A 17,247-nucleotide genomic window follows, 5' to 3' on the forward strand; every position below is an offset into this window, starting at 1 on the left:
GTGCTGGGAGATGAAGGGTGTTTGCAAACTGCATTTTTAAAAACTTAAATAACTGTTTTGTCATCAGGAATGTTTGTAGGCTAGTTCAGGCACCGCAAGGCCTGAAAATTAAGCATTATTAATATGCTTTTGGAGTAGAAAAGCAAGAGCAGGCCTAATTGCAATGCAGAACATTGTGTTCCATTTGTCATATGCACTAAATGCCCCCTCTGAGTAGCACACTCTCAGATGCTGACAACACGGACATGCTGTGCTTGTGAGTCTTATAACCGGTTGCCTATTTCTTGATACTGGGTTCAAGTAAGGTAGTTACTTTGATGTCCACATGGGGGCCCCTTCCTCTTTCTTCCTCCAAAAGGAGGAGGAGAAGCTTATACTCAGTATCTACACACTTTCTAGAAATGTATTTCCACAGCAGAAAACCTCTCTCATGTACTTGTTTGCTCCTTCTCAGATGTAGGATAACTCGACATTTGTTCAGTGCAACCTTAGACTATACTTAAACTGGGCCAGACTTATATGTGGACATAAACAAGCTAATTACTTTCCCTCAGGATGTCTAAAATTGTCTTCAGTTTGGGACAACAAACCCGTGATCTGTAAAGTGAAATGACTATGGTCATACTGGCAGCGGTGAAACTCTGGAAGGGAACACACCCCCTGTTTCTCTCTTGTGTTACAGTAAGGCTGTGATATCAGGTTTTGTTTTTCATAACGCTTAGTCTGTGGGTTCTGCATGCTGTGACGGACCAACAGATGTCTTTGTCTCTCTGCTGGTCCTCTCTGCCCACGGGATCAGACTTCCCGATGGGAAGATGGGAAATGTGGGCTGTGTGTTGTGCCATCCGGCAGAGAGCAAACTCAGCGGGTAGCCTGAATCCAAAAAGAGGGAGAGGTGCAGTAGGAAAGGAGATGAATTTGACTCTATCCCAATCCAGCCCATGTCCCTGTTCTTATTCTCTGCTGACCTTGTAAATGTTAGTTCTGTGTCCTCTCTCTGCCACTGCAACCTTGTATTTACTTCTTAATATACTCCTGGGGAAAAACTGTTCGGTTTAATTGCTTGATATTTTGCTGCAAATGGATATTTTGATGGATATATCCAACATACCTGCTCATTAACCAGCACTGAATGTTGGATATAAGTGTACATACTTTCAGTGCTTTCACAGTGTAATGAAGCTGCTGTGCAACTGTGACACATACTCAGAAGCATTGTTATGACTCCAAAATAGACACAATTTTCTCCCCTGTCTTGGTAAAATTGTCCTTGTTAAATCTCTCATCCATGATGTTTCTATACTCTGAATACACACTGCACAGTAAAGTACAATAAAGAGCAGAGCATCATCTGTAACTGCAAATTGTAATCAAAGCAACACTATTATAAACCTTTAATAGTGATGCAGGATAACAGTGTTTTGTGTATCAGTGCAACAGCAGTACATTATCCATCTCCTCAAATGGCTGGCTGCTTTAAGGTGGTTTTAATGGATGATCAGACTGACTATAGATCAGACTGCTCCAAGCATTCAGTCATCCCGTCACTTTCTGTTCCAGCCCAGGCCCTCGCCACTGTATATTAATTGATCGCATGGCTAGAAAGGTGTAGATGGTACCAGGGAGCGATTCTCGCTTTGGCATTGCCTACATACGCAGTGACACAACAGGAAACTGGCTGTCTGAAAATTCAAGGGATAATGCTGATGATGGATAGCAGAGAGTCCATAAATAGAACTCCCACTGCATAAGCACCAAAACCCACTTTCATTAATCTTAAAGAATGTTTAAATTAACTCCTGGATCTGTTCTGCTGAAGAAAGGAGGGGAAAAAGCTGACAGTCTATTTATAAGGAGAAATAACTTGGGAAGGCTTCTAATTTATCTTGGTCTCGGAGGTGTCATTTGAATGAACACACAGATACGCTGGGACAGCTGCAGTGTTGGGTGAGGCTGATGAAACAACAATGATTACACTGGGATTGGAACATACTCACTGGTGGAATTTCTTCAGAATCTGCATTTTTTCAACACATTCAGCCGGGCAGCAGAGGCGTTCAGCCTGCCAGGAAGAGGAACACACTCAGCCTGGACTGGCCCTTTAACATCCAGCCCAACCCAGTTCAGTTCATCATTGCTTAGTCTAACCTAGTCTGTCTCAGTTCAGCCCTAAACAGGCCCAATCTTATGCATATATTTAGTCAGCCAGTAATACAACGCTGCCTTATGAGCAGAGTTAATTTTTTTCTAGTTTTCATCATTTAACATAACATTTACTCCCAAATTGTGATCTGATTTTGCTGCGACACCCAAAGTCCAGTATGCAAGCAACACGAGCGGTCAGACACTGAGAAAGATTTAAAACAAATCCTCAGTTTAACTCTAAACCACTCATATGGAAGTGAGACCTAAAGTGAACATACCTGAAATGCCCATTACAATTGTCCTTTGCATTGTAAAACTGCATGTGTGTACAACTGCAGTAAGTGCAGTAGGTCATAGTTGAATAAATCTTCAAAATCTAATGGATGTTTGCAGCAGACAGTTGGGGTAATAACATTAATGTTAAAATTTGTTGTTACAGTTAAATAACTGGTTTGGATAATATGATCAGTCTGTAAACTTATTTGAAACATATTGCTTGTATTGTGGCCCTGTGCACTCAGTAGTAACGCTGGTTTCAGCAGCTGGTCACATGCCCAGATCTCAGCAATTTTCACAAAAGACATTTTGACATGTCACAGTAGGAAAAGCACAGGTGTAAATAATAACATGAATGATGGCTCACTGTCCAGACCCAGGTGCTTAAACTCCTGGGTCTTATTTTGATATTTTCATAGCCTTCTCATGCGTTGTAAAGAATTTTCCTTTAACTGTAAAAAATTTAGAGTGATCAAATTGATGCTGCGTGTCATGTAATGGTTTTTAGTATCTTTGCATACGCTTGAGCATTTTGCTCTACCAGGGGCTAATTTTGAATTTTGGTACAAATTAACCTGGGAAGGGTGGATAGCAATTGATGATGTTTTAACAGAGGAATTTCACGGAGTTATGCAGATATGGAGATCTATCTGTGAGCCATTATCATCGCAATAATAACATTATCACAATCCTATCATCGTTCTATATCCTCGTAATACGAGGCTGCATTATAACCAACTGCTGAATAGCTACTTATTTGTAGCGATCTCTCAGGATTTAGATATTGAAGGTCTAACACAGACAAACAGGTCATCTTCCTGCTCAGGAAATGGTACTTTAAACTTACATATAGCAGAACTCATTCATTCTTGTCTGTAGTGCTATTTATCCATCTAGACTGTTTTGGTGTGAGGTCCCGACTTGTGGAGATATCGGCCGTAGAGATGTCTGCATTTTTTGAGTATAATGGGACTACATGGCGGCTTGTGGTGCTCAAAGCGCCAAAAAAATACATTTGAAAAACTCAACAGCAACGTCTCTTTCCAGAAGTCATGACCGGTTTCATGTAGGAACTATCGGAAATAGTTCCTACATGAAACTGCTCACAACAAATCTGTGGATTATCTTGAGTAACCGGGTCATGATTTCTGGAAAGAGACATTGCTGTTGACAAATGCTCACTGGATTTCTTTCAGCTAATTTTTACTCTTTACAGTTACATGCCGAGCCACTGACTGAATAAAATGAAAAGCATTGAATAAATAAATATGTAACCCCTCGGGAACCCCCCCCCCCCCTCTTTTTATGTGTGCCCTTTCCTCACAGGCAGACACTCTCCCTTTCAGAGTTATTAGGACTGTCCTCTTATGAGTGATGAGGAGCTGATGCTCTGGAGCCGGATATGGGGAGAAAACCTGCCAACAGCGTCGCCTCTCTGCCCTGTATTGTATTGTGGTCATCTGCTGCTGTGCACGTCTCAAAGATTGCATGAGAGAGAATGGAGAGATATGGCAAAGAGTGCTCACGACTGCATATCAGCCCCGTAGTGTGTGTGTGTGTGTGTGTGTGTGTGTGTGTGTGTGTGTGTGTGTTTGTACGTGTGTGTGTGTGTTTGTACGTGTGTGTGCTCTTCATAGGCGACGGGAAATATGAGTTGAATGTGAGGCAGCAGCTGAGGCGCCGGTAAGGGATGCTGCTGCTGCTGCTGCTGGCTGCCGTGTAGGATGCTTCTCCGCTTCTTCTCTCCTCCGGGCGCTCCTTCGCCTCTTCCTGCACACCGAGAAGAGATTTTAGCGAGAGGAAGAAACGGCTCGTTACCGGCACCGGTACTACCTCATTTTTCTTGCTTCAAGTCCGAAGCAATATGACGGAAGGATCCCGCCCGGAATGCGTCTCATTTAAGGACACTTTTTACCAGGAGCGGCAGGAGAAATATGGAACTTGATCGGCGTCTTTTCTGCGTTTAATGCGCTAATTATAATAACAAAATACTGAGGAGGTGTAGGCCTATGTGTGGAGGGGGGCGTCCGGAGAGAGCGCGGCTTTGGGATGTGTTGTTGGTGAAAGGAAAGGGTGATCATTTACTGAGGATAAAAGAAAACGGAGGGGGAAAATGCAGTTTGAGACATTGCGTCAGTTCTGTAGCTCGGTTTTATCACATTTCAACGGGGCTTTCTCGGCGCCTCAGAACATCTTGCAGACGGAGCTGTTCGAGCAGGCGTTGAGCAACATCGGGTGAGTGATTCCTTTGTAAAGAAATGCCCTGATTTATGAGGAAGGGCTTCCCCGTTGGTATGTCAAACGAGTATTGGGGGTGGGGGTTATCGATCGGCAGCCAGCCTGCGTAATAACAACCTACAGTATAGTACTGTTGCTGCTGCAGATATTTCCTGGCTGGATGATGGAGCCGATCAGTGATGCTGCCGCGGTTTGCTGTGTGCGCGTTTGGCGGCGGGGGGTGGGGTGGGGGGGGATGAACCGTTTAGGTAGACTATGACCACGCCGAGGCTGTGCTGTGCGAGTAGCAGTGTATGTATGTGTGCGCGTGCGCGTATGCCCCAGCGCACCGCTGCTGCAGCATGTGTGCTGTAGTCCACTGCCTCTGCTGCTGCTGTGCCTGAGAGGGGAACGTGAGGGGGTGAGGAGGGTAAATGTGCATTTTTAAAAGAGTCCAGAGCTGGAAATGAGTGAGGAAACACCACACTCACACACAGTCGCACACCTACACACCCACATCTTCTTACACACTCAAACACAGGCCATTATGTTTTTGGAGCAAGGACAAGTATACACAACAGAGCAGGTATGAGTTACTTGACAAAAATACTGACTAAACTGCAGAAAACCATTAACAAACATGCATAAATATACAGATTTCCACTGAATTAAGAAATCTTTATACCAAGTCTTATAGGGCAATTATTTTCATTATTTACAAAATGTAGTATTTTACTACCATTTTAGCTTCAGTGTTACTGCAACATACAGGCCTACTGTATTTTTACATTTGCTGGAAAAGAAGTGCTTGTGTTGTGTGTCATGAGAGAGAGAGAGAAGTTGGATCTCACTTAGATGCATTGGAGCATATTATGATTAGTCTGCTAAATGCTTCGTTCCCCCACGGAGAGGCCCCTGTTCATCTGGCCAGGCATGGCTGTTAGACACATTATGCAGACTGCAGAAGGGCTTCAAACTTGCAAACAGCCGCAGGGCCGAGAGAACACGCAGGCCTCTTTTATTTCTCGCTATAGGCGCAGGCCCCATATCTCCACTCCATGCACTGTCTGTCTCCGCGGACTGCGAGTCTTTCCCTCTTGTCCCCCACCCTACCGTCAGAAATAATTTACAGCATTGCTGGGCTCTCTGCCACCTCACATTACATGGCCAGAACACTCAGCCACTGGAAGGGCTGAACAGGAGGTTCTGTGCCTGGAAACTGTGATCCAGCAATCATCACATCTGACTGATTAAATTGAACTTATTTTCCATCACTACCCTTTTTTTCCTTCTCAGCAAATTCCTCTGGTAGAATCAATCTCTGAATGGTATTCGGTGACAGGACTACGCCTATCATTTCTATGCTAAATTATCATATTGTTATATACTGTATAGTTGCCTAATTGGTACAACTAGCGGGTAGAACGTGTGTCTTCATTTTTAATACTGTTCCAGGACCTTGAGGCCAGTGTCAGTCTTTATGTCCACCCATTTCTGGGTCTGTAAGTAGTATCATATAGCTCACTGATACAAAGCAACAACAACACAACTCTCTGCAAACCAGCAGTGTGTGCTGTTATCAGTGGCTGGCCAGCTTGGCCACCCATTTGATCAGAGCTGTTTGTGTGTGAGTCTCTCTCTCTCTTTCTTTGTTGCCCAGGCCAGGCCTGCTAATGGGCTGTATGCTTTTAGATCCAGCTTCCATGTATTATGCATGTGTGCGTCAGTAGAGGTCCTAATGGGGTGTGGGGATCTGTTCTTAGAAGGCCTGAATGGTTTTGAATTGAGTGGTCACTACATTTAAACTGCAACCATGCCCGCCCCCCTCCTCTAATACACACACACACCTTCCACTTACCCCCCCAGTATGGAAGCTCTGTGGTTGCTTCCCTGAAATGCCTGAGACCAAAGTGTGTCTGTTGTTGGACTGGTGTATGAAGCGATAGAGGGGACGTTACTGAGCTTGTGGTACACATCATATAGTTTTTCCCCAGATGAGTGTGCGATGGTATACGCTGCATTTGATTTTCTGCATAGATGCAATGTATTGAAAGCAGCACTGTTTCAAATCCAGCATATTAAATAAAACCTATATTGCTGCTGTTTAATGATTCCAAACGGGCCACACAATCTTGGGTGTGATTTTAGTGAGTCATCCTCATACTCACAGCTGTTTACTTCATCCCACAGTCTCATATATTGTCCTCCTGCAGTGACAGCATATTTGCAGCTGTGCACTTCTGCATTTTATTGCTTACATGTGCTGTACAACGAGTACAGTCACAGATAGGAGGAAAACCAACATGTTTCTACCACTGTCAGTTATACATTGAAGGTTCCTCTGAAGTGGCACCCCCCTGGCTTTCTCCTCCTCCCACATCTTTTCACTTGCCCCCTCCAACTATGGGGTTGCCATAGTGATAAGGTATAATGTTTGATCAATAGAAATGATGATGTAGCCTCACTGTCTCCCTGTTAATCCTGATGTTAGCAGGGTCTGATTAAAAAGACGGAGGACGGTATAGAACAAGGGATGTTATTTCTAACAAAATTACATTAGGTGTAAGAAAAAGAGAGTCACTTTTGATTTGCTACTGTATATTGTAGATTTTCATCTCAAATCCTACTGTGATCTGTCTGGAGACACAATCTTGCTTAAAAGTCTTCTCTCTATGCAATTTTTGTCTGCCTTGACATGTTAACAAATTTCAGGATTACTGGTGTTTATGTTTATTTTCAACATGATAACATGCTTTATACATTTATATGTTACTGACAGTTATCATGCTGAAAAATGCATTATCTGCATTATCTTAGAGTTTATATGGAAAATGACTGATGCAGTTAAAACAGAATTGACCCCTTGAGCGTCTCTGTGACAACTGCTGTAAAACCACTAAAACGACTCCGCTTCCTCCCATCGTCCACAGACTGCAGAGAGAATATGAATACTTATACAGTACAGAAAAGGTTACATGAAACTGCTGTAAAGCCAGTTCAGTGATGAAACCCGAATCAAGTTCTTGAAGGAGGTGTGAGACCTCTTAACCAAGAGCCAATTTTGAGTTGCTTTTCAATTTGTCTGTACCAGCCCTAGATTGAGCTAGTTAAGCAATGTGAGTTTGTAAGTGCAGTGGGCATCCTTTCATTATTTGCCAGCAGAGCAGTGTTACATAACAGACATGTAGCTTTTTGAGTTTGGGCAATCTAAAAACTAACCAGTTTTCTTAACAAGCTACAGTGATGTTGAAAGGCAGCTAACCTACTGGAATAGCAATGTTTAAAATTTTATCTTGTCTTCTTGGCAAGACATCACTGACTGAAGTGGTTATCAGGAATATTAAAGCTGTACTAACTTCACCCACAGCTATAGCTGATGCTGCACTCATTACTAGGCATCTCAGGTCTGGACAGCATGTGGACATGTCTGGGCATTTGTTTCCATATTCTTCTGGTGTGTAAATCAGTCCTGCACATTTTTCACTAAATCCTGCTCTGGAAAAAAAAAAAAAAAAAAATAGAGAGAATCATATGGAATTAACCAGTTTTACATATATAACCTTTATTTAATCCGGTCCTGTAATCTCACTGAGATCAAGACCCCTTTTGCAAAATAGACCTGAGTAAATAAAAAGACACAAGCATAGCCAGACAAACAAAAGTCCATAACATACAATGAACATAACCAGACATGATAAAGGCACATGCAGCATCAGTGACAATCAAAAACATCACTAAATGGATTCAAAGTTTTCACTTCCACTGTGTTTCATTACACTACACCTTAAAATGAATTTCAAAATGACGTACTGACATGATTATTCTACATCTAAAGTCTTTAAGTAGCTACATTAAACACTCACATTCAGTCTTGCAGCCTCTTGTCAACCTTTATTGTATTGATAGCAAGCATTATGGATGGGTGTGAGTGAGAGGAGCTCAGTGGAGAGACAGGAAAGAAAACGGAGAGTGGAAGACAGAAAGTAGCAGGAGGAGGCAGGAACACCCAGGCATCAGTCATCATGGTGACAGAGCTGTAGACGAGGCAGACATAGCAGGCTGCAGCTTGTGGGACTCTGAACCCCTGGAGCCCCAGATTCATGTTGATGTGACAGAACTGGGGGAAAGGAGAGGAGGAAAATAAGAGGAAAGGGGTAGAAGGAAGAAGGGAGGAGGAGGAGACAGACTGCAGACCTAGAAACAACGAGAGACAAGGACATGGATCCACAGCAGTCCCTCCCTTGGCTCTTCACAGTCCTGGACACTTGTGTTGATTTGGGGGTGTACCCACCTTGATATATCATTGGCCACATTGTAGTATATGTAGCATTTGCCCAACCCTTATTTTTACCCTTTTTTATCCAGGGTAAGTTGACTGAGTGTATATTTTGTTTTCCAGCAACGCCCTGCTTCCCTTTCCCACAGTTACACATTAACGCCTTGCAGATGCAAAATCAAGCTGACTGAGATCCTCCACTGGAGCTACTGGGAGTTAAATGCCTTGCTGAAGGCAAGACCTACCCACATTTTCCCAGCCAGCCTCTAGGCTACTATCACTTCTTTTGTTCATCTCTGTGAGTACTATAAAGTAGCATTTTGAGGGTTTAGGTGTGGGAGTCAGACTGAGACTCAAACTGTATCCTCAATAGGTTTTATTCGCCCCTCCCCCCCAACATCCCATCACACCTCGCCCATGCTCAGCCCACCCTCAGCCCCATGGTGTTGTACCCGGGTGTTGGCGGCACTCAGCAGCTGTAATTAAGCTGGCCCTTTATTGGTTTTGTCCTCGCCAAGGGAGATGTGCGCAGGAAGAAGGGAGGCCCTGGTTTATTGCCTGGGCATCTAAGAGAGGGGTTATTATGATTGCATGCTGGAGAGAGAAAGAAAAGAAGTGGATAGAGAGAGAGAGATAAAGTGGAGAGAGTTGGAATGATAGCAGTGCAGAGGAAAAGGGGATGAATAGTGCGAGAGAGACAGCAGTAGAGGCTGAATCAATATGCTCGACTCCTCTCTGCTCTCACCAAATCATATCTCAGCATCAGACAGAGAGCAAGAGAGGAAGAAAGGAACAGAGAGAGGGAGAGAGAGAGAACTGGTAGCTAGTGGTGGGCTGTGTAGCCAGATAAGCATCAGGCTAATGTCCCCAGCCCCAGGCCTGCCGCCACTGCTGCTAATGCTGCTGCCCAGAGAGGGTGAAACTGCCATTGCCGAGGTTTGGTTACAGGTTCCCACAGTGCGGTCCCCTGGCCAGAGGTACACGTGATGTTACCCAGTAAGATGTACATTACGTATAGGTTCGACCAGCCAGCCCGTTCTCAGCATTGAAACAGGATGAGGAAGGTACAGAAAGGGTCGTGGAGCAACAAAGGAAAGATGGAGTACTTTTCAACAGAAACGCTGGCCTGTGCAGAGCGCTGACATGTGGGCTCTTTTCATGCTCATGGAGCGAGACTGATTCCCTCAATAGGCATGTGTGCGCATGCATTTGTGTGTGGGTGACCCTGGAACTTAACATGTCATTAATGGTTGACTTACAGTGTCCTCCCAGTGAAATTACATTTCAGTTTGGCATTAGAGGCCACTTCCAACTCTGCCCCAGGTCCTTAACTTCTTCCTCTCTCCACTCACTAATGGACTAAAGAGAAGGCTGTTGAGTGGCATAAATGTGAGACTCAGCTCTTCTGTGTGTGTGTTCTTGTGTGTCTTTGTGAGAGTGCATGTGGTGGCACTTGTATGTTCATGTGTTTGAAGCCCAGTCCTGAGGAGGTCTTTTTTTTTCTCTTAAAAAGCTTCTTTTCTTTTGCTCCCAAACAGATGTCTGATGTTATCTTGTTTTTAAATAGCCATGAGAGGGAAGAGAAACTGCATACGCCACATGGATAGTGCTTTGCTTTCAACCATATGCTTTGATGTGTGATGCTGTCAGTGTCAGTAACCATTTAACAGTTTGTAGAGGGGTTAAATTGAACTGTCTTTGCTGCCGTAGCTTACTGTCAGTGTAGGATCTTGGTAGTGCATATACATACATTATTCCACAAATCCTCATCTGGCCTTGATGGTCAGTGGAGTTGCTAATTGAAAGCTCTCTCTTCCTAAAGATACTTCACAGCATCATCATTCTTGTTTTACATTTGATTTATTGATTAAAGAGGCTTATAAGGTCAGACCTTTGGAAGGTCAAGAGATGGACTTTCTGAGCTAAATCCCTATCATTCAGTGCAGCGAAGTCCACATGACTTGTTCATGAACTGAACAAACTATACTATCACTGAGTTTGTTTACATGAAGTAATTTCTGTGTATATGGAATCCATTTTAAATCCATCATTAGTTTCATTAGGATCTATATGTACAGGTATTATGCTCTAGGAATCTGTTCTAGTAATTTAGTGATTCTCCTGTTACTATTTCCACTCCACATACCCAATGCACAATTGACCTGATAGCATATCTACATGCATTGTTTCATGAATGGGAAACACATAATCCTTTTGTTGTGTCCCAAATCCAAATCTATTTCATGCTCCAATTTATTCAATTACCAAAAATACATTTGAAGTAGCTGTGTGATAAAGCAATAATGAAAAAGCTTAATCTAAACATCTGCGTCTATCCAGCCCATTGCTATCATCATCCGTCTCATCCCCAGCCCGTGCTCAAATCCTCTTTTGCAACACTGATGGTATTTCACAAGCTCAATGAGATTAATTATTTCCATATTTTGCAAACATTGCACCGTGTGTGCGGCTCCCCCGTCTCCGCACACGTGTACAATTAGCTCAGTTCATTTGTGTTGCAAATGAGCCGGCCCTGGTTGTGCTCGGCGGCCTCCCTGGGCTTCTCCTGCCACACAGCGAAGAGGAGAACGCAGCTGAGGAGTGATCAAAAGCCTCCTTCTCTGGCAGGCAGATGCTGAGTAAACACAGAGAAGAAGAAGCTCCAGTAACTGTCTCATCCCGCCTCCGCTTCTCGCCTTCATTATTTTTGGAGTCTGCTGGCTGGCATTAATGAAACCCTATGTAATATTCATTTAATTCCCAGTGTTTACTAGTTCATTAGGTATTAGGATAGTAGTTGATCTGATCTCCAGGGGTGGTTAGGAAGAGGAAAGAAGCTGACTTTGAAGATTTTTCTTTTTTCACTAGCTGGGCTTCTTTCCATTTATTCATATGTCTCTCTTGATCCTGTTAGACGACCGTTCACAGTCCTCTCCTTGCTTACTGAATTGTAGAGCATTCCTCTCCCCTCGTCTGCTTCACCACACTTCCGCTCTCATTTGTACAACTATAACTAAAGTTTGAAGGTTCTTTTTGGTGTGCAGTGGCACACCAAAATGTAAACCAAGGACCCAGTTACTGTCAACATCTGTATGAAACATAATTTAAAGACCCTTTCTGTACATAATACAGATGAGTAGAGTGCTACCTCCTATGATCTAAGGGTAAAAAGGTGGGTAAATGTGATTCAGGTGATAAAAATGAGGTTCACCATCTCCTCACTTTTCTGGTTGAAGTTAACCGCTGTCATAGATTAAACATTTTCTCAGACCAGGGCTCCTCTGGCCAGTTCAGCTCCCTGGCTCAGGGCATGTGTTACAGATGCTGTCCTGTGCAATTACAATTAACCCACACAGCCCTTTGGTCTGGGGCTCGCTCTGCAAAGGTCTGACCGTGGGTTCATCGATTGAGACGTGGGCTTGTCAATGCCATTGTGCGCAGGAGAAAAGGTCTTTCTGCTGAGCACACAGGGACGCAGCGAGTGGCCTTTTCATCAGACAAAGAGGAAAGGCGAAACTTTGTCACAAAGCTCGCATTTTTAAAAACGTGGTAAAAACTCCAGTTGTGTTTTAAAAAATGTGATGAATGAAAAAAGTAAGCAATATTTTTACATATGAGTGGACGTTTTAAAGTCAATTTTCAATTTTGTGCCCTGAAGTGCCCTGTCATTGCTTTAATGCATTCTTCTCTACCTAGCAGTTGTTGAACTCCTAGATTAGATTTTCCAAACCAGTATTTTTGGGGGATGAAGCAACAGTGTAGCTCTAATGAAGTAAGCATTAAAATGGTCATTAAAAAATAGAAAATCTGGTATATCTTTGTGACATCTCAGTATATGCTAAAACTTGTATAAAGTAGTCTCTTCATTTTTCAGACAAGTATCTTCCATATGTATTTCCTTGTTGGCTTTCCCAAACTATTCATCCCTTGTACTTAGCAGAGCTACACAATGTTTCTTTGATCTCAATGTGTGAGTGTTAGCATGTCTGTGTGTGTGTGTAGTGACATCTCGCAGACAAGGAAAGTGTTTCAGAAAAGAGCTCGGGAGGCACCGTCTTCCCATTATGCACAGCTTCCTGTCTGCCTCCAGGCAAGCCTAGCAGCCAATCTGTTTGAATTCAACTTAAGAGAGACTTGAGGGGAAAGTCAATGAAACTGGAATCGAGTAGATGGGGGGGGAACAGCAGTTTATTAATTTGAAAAATGCACCGAAATGAATAGCATTTTCAGACAGTAACTGACGAGACAATATTTCAACATGTTTTGCTAACTAGTCCCAGAGCAGGATAAAAAAAATCAAGCTGGCTGATGTGAAGTCTGCTGTGTGTTGCTGTCAGTTACCTTGCAGTCAGTGCATATCAGAGTTTGTTAAGCTGGGCAATCAGTGAGCGATACTGTAAGTAGCATACATCTTGATTTGATTATGCCCAGGGCCCAGCCACAGAGATGCATTGGGGTGACTTGGCTGCAGTGGCTTCCCTTCCCTATCAATGTAATTGGAGAGTGCGTATGCCTCCTTTCCCTGGCAATCTCTGTGCTGGGCAATAAGAAAGATATACTTACTACATTTGATCCCAAATCCTGTTCATTTCTACATTGAATCATCTCATTTTTGCAGAAGGCTGACCTCCTGGTCTTAAAACTGGTTTGAAAAGGTGTGAAATGTCCCCCACCACACACACAGAGCTTTTACTACAATAATCTGCTATTATTATCAATTTATAAATGATGTGTTAAAAATAGCTGCTATGGTGATAAACGTGAACTGTGTTGGATTGCCAGAGGCTATATGCAGTGTGTACTGCTGTGGAACAAAGGCACATTTTAATGGAAATGCTGCAGTCAAGTGGGCTCCCTCATGTTTTCCTTGTGTTTTCTCTTCGTTGTGTAATTGCAGTATTTAAAATTCAGTGTTTCCTCTGCAACAGAGTATGAACACTCAGCTTAAAATACTTAAGATTGTCACAGTTTCATCAGCATTATGTTTCACTGTTCATCATCTAGCATTAGTAAACTGAACCACATCAATCACAAAGTCGTACCCAGTTCTATTAGATTTCCAGTACATTCAGGTATTTAGCATAACCTGATGGCATTTTAGTATTGTCCAGCTTTTAACTCTCCAACCCACTCTTTGTTTATAATGTACCCAGAAACGATTTGAGCATGACTGGACTCTTACTCTAGCCAAAGTCTAGCAGTGTAGAGGAGCTACATTTTGAAACCAAGTGACCAAGCGGTGTGTGGGAAGTTTGCCTAGAACTTTGAATGTGACTTTTTCTCTGACGCTACAGGACTGGTTACTGTAGGCTCCCGCTCTTTTAACCCGAGTATCAGGGCTGCCCCCTTTAGTAACTAGATGGACTCCAAGCACTGCATAAGTGGTGACATTGAATTTTATACTCTGGCGTGTAGTAGGGGTGTCACCTCTACATGAATGAGATGTAGAATTAGGTAAAATAGCTTCTTTTGTATTTTTCTAGGCTCTAGGGATGGCAATATCAGCAGGTCTGTTGGTCCAGAGTAAAATATCATGACAACTAGGCCTAATGAATTGCCATGAAATAAGGTAAAAATGTCCCCCGAGGATGCAACCTGAGGACTTTGCTGATCCTGTGAGTTTTCAAGTAATGCCACAGCAGGTCAAAACATTCACTTGGCCAGCACTTATGACAGAATACCTCTATGTCTAATGATTGTACGCCCACAGCCATACATTGAGATTAATGTTAATATTAGCATGCTAACATGATTAGTGCTAATGTTAGGTTAAGATAACGTCGTACTAGATGGAGGACAAGCCGGAAGGCAGTGTTATAGATTTTCAAAAAAGAGGGGAAGGGGGTGGGTCTGATAAATGGTAGCATGCTAGCCAAGTGTGGCAATGTAGAGCTGAGTCTGGTGTACTGAGTTTGAGGATAAACCCTTTTAATTTACAGTACTTAACATTATGGTCTTCTTTTGATGACACGTAGCTCCATTAAAACCAGGCAGCAAATGTTTACTGTATATTTAAATGTGACTGTAGTTCAAATTTTGTTGGAGCATAGCTTCTTTGTCTAAAAAGATAAATGCTGTGAGCAGGACCATGATTAGGTGGAATTTAAGAACGACAAGTGAGTCCGGATGTTTTGTGCAGAAATATTAGATTGGCATTGGTAACACTAGATGACAGGTTCATTTTCTCCGTCCATTTGTTTGCACGGGGCAAAACACTGTGGGGACAGGCTTGGAAAAGTATTGTATGGGACAATGGAGGCCCAACCTTGAACCCAACATGAAGAGCTATTTAGCCTGGACCCCATCACCATTTGTCAGCAATGATTGGACAATAACCAAAGAAACATTGCTCACCTGTGAACAAACCTCATACTCGCTCTTCCCACTGACTGGATCACACTTCCTGCAGCTTGTCGATCCCCGCGCACACACCCCTCCGCTCTGCTTAGTCTTGTCGTATATTTGGTACAGGGAGGGCTTGGCTGTCTGCCGCGTCGTGCCGTGCTGCTGCAGTCTTATCTGTTGACAATAATAGACTCAGAGGAGTTGGGAGAAAAAGAGAGGAGGGGGGAGTGTATGTGGGGGGAACTGGAGCGACCGACGTGACGAGTCCAGACCAGCCCGGACCGCTGCTGGTTTTGTCAGTCCGTCCAGGCCCAGAGATGTTATTTTGGGCAGCAAGGATTATTAAAGCATCCTCTCACCCCTCAGCTTTTTTCATTACCTCCTCAGTTTCAGTGTAGCCAGACAGCCACGCAGCCTCACTGCCTTTGATTTCAAATGCAACTTGCTCACTGGAATGAAAAATGCATACTTAGCAGAACCAAGAAAAAATTCATGTAGAGAGACAGAGAGAGAGAAAGAGAGAGATTATTATTACTATATTATCTTAGTTATCTGTATATATTCTAATAGCACATTTTTTTCTGTTTATGTTTTTATTTCCACACTTGCTTTGACAATGTTAACATCTGTTTCCCATGCCAATAAAGCCCAATTGAATTTAATTGAATTGAGAGAGAGAGAGAGAGAGAGAGAGAGAGAGAGAGAGAGAGAGAGAGAGAGAGAGAGAGAGAGAGAGATGGGGATACCGTGGATCTTAAGACATTTTTTCCCAGTGCAGAAATACAGCCCAGTGTCTGGCCCAGTGTCTTTTGCATAATTGTTGCTTATTGTTGCTTATTTACATTTTCTGTAAACTGAACATTTAGGGGGTACATGGGGGCACATGTTCTGGTGTTTGAGAGATTGTCTTGTGACCACAAGGTCACAGGTTTGAATGTAGCAACAGCCTATATGGCTACCTTATGTTATCATGGAGAAGAACATCAGCTGGATTCTTAAAATGTAAAAATGTTAAAATAGAATTTGCTGGGTTATGAATAGCTCGACAAATCTCAATATGTTCTCTACACAGAGCGCTTGTGAAAATCAAGTGACTGACAAGCACTGAGCCGTCGACAGACTACAGCACGGCAGCAGGCAGGAAGGGAGGGTCTCCATGGATATCCCTTCATGTTAAGTTGGAAAGTCTTTGAAATGTGTTTGTGCGTGGGGGTTGTTAGTGTGAAACTGTGAACGGTTGCACATCATTGTTTACTCATTTTATGGTGCCTTAATTTGACCTGTGTGAGTGATTGTACAGCAGGATGATGCATGAGTGCTACTTTGTGGTTGAGCATAAAAATAACACTTAACACAAGTTACCTATCGCCCCCTGAAGCCCCCTGATTTTTTTTTTCTGACTTCCAGTAAGTTTAAGTAACTGCAGTGATGTAGCAGCGTATTCCAGGGTGTGTCAGTACTGTGTCATCACTGTTGGGTGTCGACAGACTTGAAACTTTAAATCAGAGAGGGCAGTGAAACACTACTTTTCAGCCTGATGTTAAGTTACTCTTTAATACAAGGACAAGTATACAGTGTACATAGTATATTTTCCTAATGGAAAATCTTTCATTTTTGTGTCTGTGATGTTTAATTTAAGTAAAGGACTTTAACATAATGCTGCATCATGCTAAACATTTATACAGTATGATGCAGTGACTTTCCATGTGTATCCAGTAGAAACAAAAAAATTAGCCACCCAGGGAGGAAAGAAAATAGAGAACAAATTAAACTTGTGAGCTGCGGTGAGCTCCAGCCCTCTGCGACCCTGCACAGGATAAGCAGGATTTTAGTGGATATTCTATGTATACTGTAAAACATTAAATTTACAAATGTCTCTTCTGCCTGTCTCTCGAAAATTCTATGTATTTTTGCTCTACCATGCCTTTTCCAAACATCTGCTGAAGAGTTACTTCCCGATAGGCCTTTTTCACAGCAGACATTTTGAC

The 17,247-nt window shown here is 42.9% G+C and overlaps 1 protein-coding gene across 34 annotated transcripts in view; it reads left to right on the forward strand.

Annotated features, from left to right (window-relative positions):
* Positions 1–17,247, forward strand: part of rims2a (regulating synaptic membrane exocytosis 2a) — a 154,861-nt gene that overhangs the window by 41,021 nt on the left and 96,593 nt on the right. For 3 of the 34 annotated variants that reach the window (XM_044207244.1, XM_044207251.1, XM_044207243.1), the window contains exon 1: positions 3,930–4,656. The exons of 25 other annotated variants lie outside the window; for them this stretch is intronic. In XM_044207244.1, coding sequence (XP_044063179.1) covers positions 4,535–4,656 — 122 coding nt within the window. In that variant the 5' untranslated portion in view covers positions 3,930–4,534. Of the gene's footprint in view, positions 1–3,924; positions 4,657–17,247 lie in introns of those variants that run through there. 6 more of the 34 variants (XM_044207228.1, XM_044207238.1, XM_044207239.1 and 3 more) reach the window with 5 other exon arrangements.

The sequence above is a fragment of the Siniperca chuatsi genome, linkage group LG9, assembly GCF_020085105.1.
Source record: "Siniperca chuatsi isolate FFG_IHB_CAS linkage group LG9, ASM2008510v1, whole genome shotgun sequence".
Classification (NCBI taxonomy): domain Eukaryota; kingdom Metazoa; phylum Chordata; class Actinopteri; order Centrarchiformes; family Sinipercidae; genus Siniperca; species Siniperca chuatsi.